Source organism: Monopterus albus, unplaced genomic scaffold (assembly GCF_001952655.1).
Source record: "Monopterus albus unplaced genomic scaffold, M_albus_1.0 scaffold368.1, whole genome shotgun sequence".
Classification (NCBI taxonomy): Eukaryota; Metazoa; Chordata; class Actinopteri; order Synbranchiformes; family Synbranchidae; genus Monopterus; species Monopterus albus.
Window position 1 is genome coordinate 123,898 of NW_018128248.1, and position 11,226 is coordinate 135,123.

Sequence of the window (11,226 nt, forward strand, 5' to 3'; positions counted from 1 at the left end):
GAATCACTCAGAACTTATTCAACACCTTTTGGTTATGCAGAAAAAAACCATATGCAGGTATAACGGTGGGGTCAGAGGTGACGTTTTAAAAAGCCTCTTACTCAGGTTTCTGAGCACATTAGGGAGGAGTGGGCTTTGAACCCGGGTCAAACAGGACTGAGTGCTTCACCTGCAGGGGCGTCGTCGTTTCCCTGATTCCAGGGTTTCAGCTTGATGTACTCACTAAACCCTCTGCAGTCAGAATCTGATACAAACTTTTATATATGTGTCTTGATTGTTTTTAAAAACATCAGTGTGTTCACTGTAAACCTGCTGATCTTTGCAAACAGCAGAGACAGTTTGCAGGCTTCTCTCGCCCCGGCTTTGGACTCTCAGGCCACACAGACTCAAACACTGAATAGCCCTGACTGCAGGTTTCAAGTAATATAACGAAGTTTCTCTCCTAAAAATGTTGGAGTTGAACACACATACAATGTTAATCATAAAGTATCAGGCCCCTATGAACACTACTGTTCGTTTTTGAAAACCTGATAACATTTATTTATTATTTTCTAGATTGATAAAGGAAACAAGATTCACACATATAGTTTAGTTTGTTGTTGTCAAAGAACCTCTAAATGTGTTAGTCTCACTTCTTAAACCAAACCTTCACACCTCTTTAGTCCGAACCAACAGAAAGGCGACACAACTTTTAGTAAAGCAACACTCAAACTAACCTCTACATAACAATAATCATCATCATAAAGGCTTTACTGTGTTTTTCTGCATTGCCTCGTCATCACTGAGCCGGCTGATCTGTGGACATTCACCAAAACAGGCTGAACATATAACACTAAGTTCTGTCTGGTAAAATAGATTTGTGTTCTTTCCATAACTGGTAACAGTAGCAGCAGTAGTATGAGTAGTAGTAGTATAACTATATTTACCTACTGTAAATAAACCTTACCTACTGTGATGCACTGATCCCCTTTGTGTTCATTTTTGTCTTCCTTCATTGATTCGTTCTAAGATGAGATTAGTTGCTCTCCTGTCTTATCTTTTACATTTCATTCTACTGGAGATTTTAATCTGAAGTTCAGGAGCAGGACTGTGCCTGAACACACACAACCCTTCCTCTCCCAGTCAGATTTAAACCACCAAGAAATACACACTTCTACTTCTTGTAATCCACCCTCCCTCCCCTATTTCAGTCAGTGTCTCCCTTTATGCAGGGGGTCCACCAGGACCCCCGACTCGGGGTTTGTTTTACCAGAAAAGCTCTCTTGGGGCCAGGCTACTTTTTTGCCACTGAGTAGCGTCTGGCTACCAGTGAGGTTGGTCAGCCTGTAAGTAGCCTGTGAGACAAAACCCAGGGTATGTGAAAGTCTGTCAGGCACTTCCTGCACCAGTGTTGCTGCTTTTAGAGTTAAGTGAGAGCTCAGGGCAAGCTGTCAGCCAGTATCAACAGTTGTATCAGCAGAGGACATTGTCCACAGAGGAGAAAACTAACCTGGAACAGTAGAAGTGAGGGGACAGTTTTCCCAGGGGAAATGATGCTCTTAGTTACAGAGAAACCAAACACGCACACATCGAAAAGTCGACAGCTGTTGTTACAGATGTTGCTTTTATTGAGATCTCCAGACACATATTTCAGTTACACTGCTGTAGCGCTGTTAAAGTTTACAAATATATCGGCAAATTTACAACCTCACTTTCACCTTTATCCTGCACTCGTCTCATCTTTTCTCTCTTTCCCGCCACATAATCAGAACAGGGTGTGGTGTCCAGCCTCCCCAGAGCTGTCGTGTTCATTGCACTCAGCCCAGGGAGAGTTTGGGACAGAGGAATCCGAGCTTGATGTCAGTCTGAACAGTAGTCGGGATTAAAACGGCACCGGTGGTTCCCAGCCGGGGGAAGGGGAAGGGGGGGGTCAGACTAAGATTCATTTCTGATTTTTGCGTGCGCCCCAGTATCGATCCAGAAAAAAGTGATTCAGGGACACAGCTGTGGATACAATGATCCTGCTCTATGACAATCATGAACTTGCTTTGGATGTAGAGCACAGTGTGTTTTGGGTTTCATACAGGTGGTCAGAACATTCAGCGTATTAAGTTATGGCGTTCAAATTCAGTCACTACTCAGAAACGTATGGACTGCTGATATGGCACAGGGATCTGTTGTTGGACCCCTTTTATTCTCAGCTATATATAAACGTTATACTTCTCTTACCTTTTGCTGATGATACAAACTTATTTCTTTCACATTAACACGTTTGTTAAATTTAATATGACTGAACAAACATTCTTTGTGTCTGTAAATTGAATTTAATTATTTACCCCCAAAAACTGCTTTAAATCAATTTCTGTTTTTTTATTGCAAATAAATCAACTTCCCAGGACCCATCTAGGACCCATCTAGTCCCATCTAGGACCCATCTAGGACCCATCTAGGACCCATCTAGGACCCATCTAGTCCCATCTGATGCCTGCACAAGATGAAGATCAGGGTCAACTAAAATATGGGGATTCCACCTCAGAGGAACATGAATATCCAGAAGTGAGTACTTTTTAAGGTACAGTAATCTGTCCCTTACAGATACTGGGCCAGTATCCAACATTTTGGTGATTGTAGTGAAAATGTCAGAGGCTCAACGGATTCTTTAGGATTAATCCTCTGGGGATTATGAATAGCTACAGCAAACTAAGTTAAAATTCAGCCTGTAGTTTCTCATGTTTGTTGTTTTAGTCTCATGGTGCAAAAGGGAACCTGATAGAGGACAAAATACAAAGGGTTAATGCCCTGGAGAGTATGAATGAGTTGCAATCTAACATTAGATTTTTTGTAGTGTGAAAGAAACAATAAAATCCTCCACGGCACTGAAACACTTGCACCCACTTTATCCTTGTAATAAGATGTGAAATTCTTGCCTGATGGTGGCACTAGAGAAAGGTCAGGGGTCACAGTAAACATATGGATTCCTCATCTGGGGACCATGAATATCAACAGTTGACTGAATTTTGAGGTATCGTGCTATTGAACAGCTGTCATTAGAATCATTACAATTCATCCTCAGGGGTTCATGATTGAGGTATCGTGCTATTGAAAAGCTGTCATTAGAATCATTACAATTCATCCTCAGGGGTTCATGAATATCAGTGCTTAATGTCTGTTAAACGTCCCTCTTCCTGACTGCTAGTGGGGCAGTAACCATCCTCTCCCCTCTTTCAGGTACGTAAGAACGACCAGTAAAGTAAGGCCACGCCACAATCACAGCCACTGCTCTGATGGAGGGCGGGCAGTGACGGCTCGAGCCTCAGACCAGGCCCCCGTCCATGTTCCGCAGCCCGGTAGCTTCTATGGAACATAAAAAATACCCCACAGAGTGGCCAGAGGTAAAGTACACACTGAAAGACCCGCACACACACAAGCACGCACACATTTATAGAAACAAAAGAGGACATAATATTTCAATGTTATAAGCAATTGAACTGCAAAATGAAATCACCACTGAGTACTTCATGTACACACATAAATACACTTGAATGTGTAACACTGAAGTATTTGACTTTATCCACATTAGTGTGGTCAATTTATTGAGCGTCAGTGCCTCAGGAACGTGGTGAAAACATAACAAACACCTGTCAGAAGCAGCTCTCCATGTAGCCTGGTCCAGGTGAACAACCTGTGGCCTCCACAGTGACCACACAGGTGAACCAACACCTCTGTGAATCAGACTGAACATCGTCACCTTCATGGAGGACGATTCGCTGCAGGACCAGACCAACTCAGTGTGTCACAGGTGTTCCTAATAAACTGAGCACTGAGTGTACACATCTGACTGTGCTTAGAGCAGACTTATCACTGTGTTGTTATTCATGCTCCGGTGTCCGATCAATAACTGATCAATTCCTGTACTGGCACAGTTAGTCGGGAGTGAAGCTGCCTGTTCACGCTCGGCTCTAACAGGAGCTTTGTGCTGACGCAGCACATCTGGCACATCTCCAGTGTCTGGTAGGACAGGGCAGATGTTACGAGTATAAGAACCAGAATGAGGCAGCGGAGCCGTGAACGTGTGCAGCAGCAAACGGATTCACAAAATTGAATTTTGACAAAATAAGCAGACCTGGAACAGATGATGTTGAGGATAAAGTAAAAGGTGTCACTGTGTTCTCTTCAGTGGTATTTAAACGTCAGCATGAAGCAGTCAGCAGCGATGCAGGTTCACACTGTGGGATTCAGTTGCTTGTAGATTGAAATTGTTACAGCGTTTCTTTGCTTCCCAGCACAGACACACACACACACGCTGTTCAGACACACCCACATAAAGAAAGACACACTCACAGCTGTACACTAACAGAAGGTGAAATATACACTCCTCCAGCGAGACTCTGTTTGATGGGCTTTGTTCATATTTCACACTGAATGAGCTCTGTACAGGATGTCGACAACAAAATTAAGATAAAGACCCGCAGAAAGCACACTGAGTGTCTGTGTCCGTGTGGAGACCCTGTTTGCCCGCTAACGAGGTCTAAGGGGAGGGCGACGGTGTGTGTCTGTGTCTGTGTGTGTTTGTGCTTTGTATGTATGTCGTATAGACTTCTTGCCACCAGAGAGTTCCGGGGTGATAAATTGAGCTGACAAACACCGTGGAAGGATCTGTCCCATCTGTGCAGCCTGAAAATCCTCTCCTCTCTCTCTCTCTCTCTTGTTGCTGCCAGTAAGACTTGTTGTGTGAGTGTGTGTGTGTGTGTGTGTGTGTGGTTTTGTGCTTGAGCCAAAGTCCCACTGTTTTTCGGCCCAGCTGTCTCAGATCCAACAAAGCCGGCGGGAGTGAGTCCGAGCTGGGCTGCACACAAGCCCTCCAGTCACGGACCGTTGGAAAAGAAGCCGCTGAGATCCAAAATCCCAAGAGTCTGTGTCTCTGCCGTTCTCGTTGTTCACAAAATCCACAGTCTAGTGTCGTCGTCATTGTGTGTGTGGCGGAGAGAGAGAGCTCATCTGAACATCCTCCAGAATACTTTCCCTCCTGGAAAGGCCGTTGTTGCTGCTCGGGCGTCTGCTGGTTGACATTTTCCTGTAGTGAAGGGCGTTCATCATGCGACTTTCTCTGGGTTTTGCCATTTAGAAGTGTGTGTATATATGTGTGTGTGTGTGTGTGTTTGTGTGTTTGGTTGTGAGTTCACATTTATGAGATGTAGAGTAGAAAGGTTGGCAGAACACACACACACACAGTCACAGGGGCGCGGTGCAGGAGTGGAGCTGAGTGCCGGCTGCTGCTCTTGGGCCCCGCAGAGTCCGGAGAGTCTATTGACCCCTGGGCCAACAGAGCCTGGGCAGGGGTTTGGGGGGTGGGGGTGGGAGAAAGAAGATGATCAAACACATTCTGCAGTAACTCTTTAACACCCTGCTGGGCGTTTATAGGAAACACAAACATTTAACACATTGTAAGAAGGAAGCGTTTAGGTGTCGGTGATTAGAACCTTCCAGACCAGACGACCGTGTATATGTACATATGTATATGTAAAGGTGTCCCCCTTCATGCAGCATTTGGTCTTGTGTGCACACAACATGCTCACACTGCATGTCCTCCCAGACGTGCTCTTCCTTTCCATTAATCTGATGCATCTGTCGGCCTCTTGTCTGAACAAACGCCATGGTCGATTCTTAATGCAGCACAAGTCGGTATTAATGGACAGACCTTGAGTGCAGGACTCTTCTAAACTGTGGTATTAGGACGTTTAAAGTCAAGTAAAAGACGGGAGTACGTCTTCCACCTGATTATCGTCTACTGTAAAGCTGCTCCCTGCTTTGTTTCCTGTGCTCACACAGGTGAATCCTTATATCAGTAACAATATACTGGACATAACAATATGTTTCTTGCTTGTTTGAGTTGATGTTGCACCGACACTTCATAAATAAGCGAACCGCCGCCTGTAACGATTGTTCTTTGTGTGATGTTGTGAATGCATAGAATTTTACCAAACCTCTTGTTTTCATAATTAGTTTCTAAAGTGTCAAAACACAAAGGTGTGCAATCAAAGTTCCTCACCTCCTCACACTCGAATTCATCAGAGGAGATGCACTTCTGGCCTCCATCCTGTAAAACAGAAGCCCATTATGAGAAATCACCAGAAAGGCACAGCGGCTGCTTCGTGTTCACAGCAGCAGGTCTTCATTAAAGGAGAGTTTTTGTGACGCTCATAAATAAGAGCAGGCTGTTGTTCTCAGAGCCACTGGAGACGCTATCTGATTGGCTGAGCAGCAGGCCTTTCTCAGCCTGCGTCCTTATGAATGTCCTACATTTGTTTCCTCTGTCACAGAGAAACAGCACACAATCCGCCAGAACCTTCTGGAGCACGACTGGTGAACTCTAACGGACTCGCTGGAGTGGAGCTGTTTGGTGCCATTCACGTAAACCGGTAGTCTTCAAATATAATACGTACGTCAATAGGGGATGTACAGTGCATGAAAAACAGCAGAATGGTGTGTCACGTCGGTCGTCTTCAAATATAATATGAACGTCAATAGGGGATGTACAGTACATGAAAAACAGCAGAATGGTGTGTCACAGACTGGTTTTCTGTTTAGACAGCTGAGGATACACGCACAGCACTGGGCCAGAAAACGTCTAGATCGACATTTTCACTTTGTATAAATAAAGCAGCTGCTGGAAACCTGTGAAGTTCCAGTTTAGAGGTGGACACGTGTGTGTCACTTCCTGTTTCCAGCCACACACCTGTGCTGTTTATTTTCCTTCCAAACTGACCAGTCGTCTGCCACCGAGTCCCAGACTGAAACTCCTAATGCAGGTGAACACAGAGGCTTAGTAAGATTCATTCAACACACAGTAACAGTATGAGGTGTCAGTGACGGTGCACACACACATCACACTGAGGATAACAGGTGTTAGCCATAGCTCAGGAGCTATTACAGCCTGAGACTGATCTTGTCCTTCGATAAAAAGTCAAAGGTACAAGATGCCCGTGGACACGAAAGCTAAAGAGGAGAAGTATGACTCTCAAGGTGCCGATCGACAACAAACGTCCTGTCATTGGTCTTCAGATCCTCCCACATTCTCAGCTAACAGATGATACTGCTGAGAAAACAAGAAGACGTGTCCAGATTCTGGGTCAACTATGGATCATTTCAGATTGTATTTGTATATCTCAGCCTCTGTCAGACTTCTCCATGGCAGCAGCTCAGGGCTTTTGCAGTATTTAGAGACATCCACCAGATTCCTCTGGAGGCCTGAACATAAACCTGCATGATCGTTACATTATCAAGGACTTTGTCTGTTTCAAGTCGGATTAAGAACATTGTTAAAATACACTGAGGTGTGAATTCAGACCTGGGAAACTACCTGCCATTTGTTTCTTGTCTCAAGGAAGGATGAGGAACGGTTCAGTAGGACTCACTGGCTTCAGTGACACTGAATCCACTTAGGCTTCCTGAAACACACACAGCATCGTTTATCTGAGTCGTCCATCAGCCTCTTTGTCAGCGCCTCATTAGCATATCTCTCCCGACGCCTGGATGGGAGAGCCAATCAGATCTTATCACTCAAACAGAAAGAAGAAAACTCTTTCCAATGATGGGAAATCATGGCGAGCAGCCTGGAAACGCTGTATCATTATCAGTTTCTCTGAAATATATATGTACAAATGTTCAAACCATGCGGAGGAGACCTCTTCATAGTGGCTGTTTGCTGCAGTGAGCTCCTGGCCTGTTTGCCTTAAGCTGACTGCTCACAGGAAAACGAGAGCTGTGTTCCCGTGCTTTGGGAAAACGTTTCACTGCAGCATGCATGAGGCTATGTGGAGTATCCACAGGGACGGGGCGCTCTGCTACATTACAAGCTTTTTCTCCATCTCACTGTTTTAATCTGTTTCCTATCGGCCTCTGCTCAGATGTAACTTCATCTCTGCCGCCGTGTGACCACAGAGGCTGCATATTTACTGGAAACGCTCAGAAATCCCAGCTGCTGCCATATGGCTTGGTGGACACTGCTGGGGGGTGAATTTGGTATGTAAACAGTGCGTGTTCGCAGCATGTGAAATTGGAAAATAACATCAGCTAACTCAGTACTTCCCTGGGCCAAGTGCAGAGGGTCACAGACCATGTTGGTGGTTATTCTCTTGTTTCACACTGCTCCTGTAGTCAGTGGGGGAACGAAATTAGCATTTTTATACTGAAGTACTTGAAAGTGAATGTCCTTAGTTCCATTCCATCACTGGATCTGAACATCTAACACCCAGCAGAAAAACAGGAGAGCGTTTCCTCTATGCCCTTGAACACCCTTGGCTTCCATCGACCTGACTGTAGATGCTGAGTTTGACACTTGTGTCTGAATCTAGCAGTGTGGCGGCCTGCATGCCTCTGCAGCACAGGTGTCCATCTGTGTGTGTGTGTGTGTGTGTGTGTGTGTGTGTGTGCTGTACTGTAGGTGGGTGGGGGTGGTGAGAGGAAACTCCTCTATTTAAGCTCTGGTGATCTGCTGCCTACCAGTATTCCACTATTTCTGCTGCCCCCACCTCACCCTGTTCGCTGTCTCAGGGGAATCCTGCAGCTCAAATGAAAACACGGAGCGCCTAGCACAGATGTCCTCATGCAACTGTACACCCACACGATCCGTGCACTCCCATCCTAACAACATCTGCAGCAATTCACTTTCGTCATCTGAATGGAAGATTGCCAGATGCTAAAAAGGCGTGCCGTATAGCGAGCGAGCTGCTGGCACCGCTCACCTCCCTGTGCTGCGGGGATGTCTGCGGGCTGGACATTAAGGAGAACACCGCCGACCCTGAGGCACGGTGAAGTTTAGATGAGCATCACAATGAGCTCACAGGAGACACGGCCACTTCCTGCCTCTACAGCCAAAGCAGATGCTGCCATCAATGAATAGTGATGGTGTAAAACATGGACAGATCCCAGGAGGAAAACCCACAGCCTGAATAAATATGTCAGCGAACGCTTTGACAAAATTATTCCTCAAAATAAGTCCTCAAAACCAAACAACCCATCTGTCCCCGCCCCCGTTTTCTGATCGGAGCCACAACGTCTGTGTTTTTAATCACGGTCTGCCTCCACAATACGCCGCACTGGACTTGTCAGACACAGTTAATTCAACACCATCCTCCGTCTGGGGACTGTAACACCAGCCAAGCACGCCGTACTGGCGTCAGGTGCTCGCTGTACTTCACCTAGTGGTTCATAAGCAGTTTAGCACCTTGTCACTCAAAATGTGCATGTTCTTCATGTTCCAGCTTGTGTGCAGCTGCTGCTTTACCAGAATATTTTTAATAATGAGCAGCTTTCCTTCGACTGCAGGGTGCAACGTGGGCGGAGCTCCCTTTACTGAGCGCCCTAAAGCAGTACATTTATTAGAACACAAACAAGTGGCTGTAGTGTTCTTTATGTAGTTTTCATTTAGTCTGACAACTCCACAAAGTATGTATATGTAAGAGAGTCACAGTATGTGTGGAGGTATTCTATAATTCATGCCTTAAATCTCTTACATAATGGATAGCAATTTATGCTGGCCTTTAGCCTGCAGCCTTACACCTCTTCCCTCCACATAATGGATGTGTTTCCACTTTCCCTGACTGCAGGCAGGATGACACTAATGTGTGTGAAGGTGAGGAAGAGCAGAGCACATAAGTCTGTGGTGCTCAGGCCTCCTTGGTCGTGTCTGCCTGGTGGAATGCATGGTTCTCTGTCTTTGGTCGGTTTGTGATGAGTACAAGACAGTGCTGTTGTGTTACTGACTGGTCGTCTCTACAAAGACAGGACGGGAGCTTTCAGCTGGTTATTGACCTGTGCAGCAGATGGAGGGTATGGTGCTTGCTCTCATTATTTTGCCCAGAGTAATGGCCCAGTGGCAGGGCGCTGTACAGATCACATGACCACTGCGCTTCTGTCAGCGTCCTTGTCCTCTGTTGGGCAGTGGGAGCTCAGACAGAAACTGTAAATGCCACCAGTACAACTCACCTGCAAGTTGGCACAGGTGGAAAACATACAAGCACTGTCCATGGGTTTGATTGCGTTTCCATGTAGCGAGGGAGCAGGTTTGGAGATGATGGGCGGCTGGGCGGGGGGCAAGAAGGTGGATGAGGGCTCGGTTCCAAGCGGGGTCCCTCCCTCTGAGCCGTAACCAAACGACTGGATGGCGCTTTCTGTGAGAGCAGAGGAGGAACGGTTATCAACCTGCTCGTAGCCACATTAGGCTGCGACAGCATTCTCCTTGCTATAGTGGTGGAGAGTCAAGCTGCGATCTGACTCACAAACATCTGTGACATTCAGAGCCAAAGTGGGCACAACCTAGTCTGTCCATGTAGACGTACTGTACCTGCATGCATCAGCGTAGCATTTACTGTTGTTTAGGTTGGAGTTCTAGGGCTGCAACTACGGAACAAATGATTTGTGAACCTGTTGTTTACTTTCTTGATTGTTCCTTTTTAAATACGCCGTCCCACCTGTGGGACGGTTTGGCCTTTATTTACACTATTATACGTGTGTTTTGGTCTGTGGTGGACTCGCACACAACCTGGGGATATTATACAGTTTGAGAGCTCCGTGTCTCCTGATTGTGTTTGTTCTTGTGAAGCTAGAACTGGTTCATACTGTGGATCCGAGGTTCTACCACAGAATCAGAATCAGCTTTACTGGCCAGGTGTGTCAGACACACCAGGAATTTGACTCTGGTACATCGGCTCTCAGTGTGTTTGTACATAGGCCAAAAACCTTTCTAGCATGTTATTCCTGATTTCAGTTCAGTATCTTGTAAAATGTTACGTTTCCCTTGTAAGGAAGCAGCGTTATTGTGGTAGGGTACGTTTTCAGGTGGTGTCTGGTAACTGAATGACAGCCATTAGAATTACACAAAGCCCACAGTGATGTTTAGTCCAAACCTCACAATTATAATAAAAAAAAAAAATTTAAAACATTGAAGAATTTAACAGGAAAAAGCAGCAAATCATCACATTTGTGGAGTTAGAGCCATGGAATATTTGGCATGTTTGTAAAACAGCTACCAGAATAGTTACTTTTCAGTTGACTAATCTTTTCAAATGTTCATGTTTCCCCCTTTAATTTGGACCAAAACTCATGTGCACACACTCCACATGATGAAACTACAGTCTGTTGACACGGGCACACGTGGATGTGCACGTAGACATCCACATGCGGCGCGGGGGAGACGCTGCTGGAGGAGGTGCAGAGGTGATGCTGTAGCTGTTATTTAAAGAAGGT

At 45.7% G+C, this 11,226-nt stretch overlaps 1 protein-coding gene and 1 long non-coding RNA gene across 3 annotated transcripts in view; one reads left to right on the forward strand and one right to left on the reverse strand.

Moving 5' to 3' along the window:
• Positions 1-1,606: 1,606 nt before the first annotated feature.
• The window catches only part of LOC109951180 (uncharacterized), a 23,300-nt gene continuing 13,680 nt past the window's right edge, over positions 1,607-11,226 (forward strand). Inside the window, exons 1-3 of the long non-coding RNA XR_002273582.1 lie at positions 1,607-2,535; positions 3,208-3,371; positions 6,300-6,390. This is a non-coding gene — a long non-coding RNA (uncharacterized LOC109951180). The remainder of the gene's footprint in view (positions 2,536-3,207; positions 3,372-6,299; positions 6,391-11,226) is intronic.
• gfra2b (GDNF family receptor alpha 2b) overlaps positions 3,371-11,226 on the reverse strand; it is a 65,176-nt gene continuing 57,320 nt past the window's right edge. For both annotated transcript variants that reach the window (XM_020585503.1, XM_020585502.1), the window contains 3 exons: positions 9,967-10,151; positions 6,029-6,076; positions 3,371-5,308 (listed from right to left, as the gene is read on the reverse strand). In XM_020585503.1, coding sequence (XP_020441159.1) covers positions 5,165-5,308; positions 6,029-6,076; positions 9,967-10,151 — 377 coding nt within the window. In that variant the 3' untranslated portion in view covers positions 3,371-5,164. The remainder of the gene's footprint in view (positions 5,309-6,028; positions 6,077-9,966; positions 10,152-11,226) is intronic.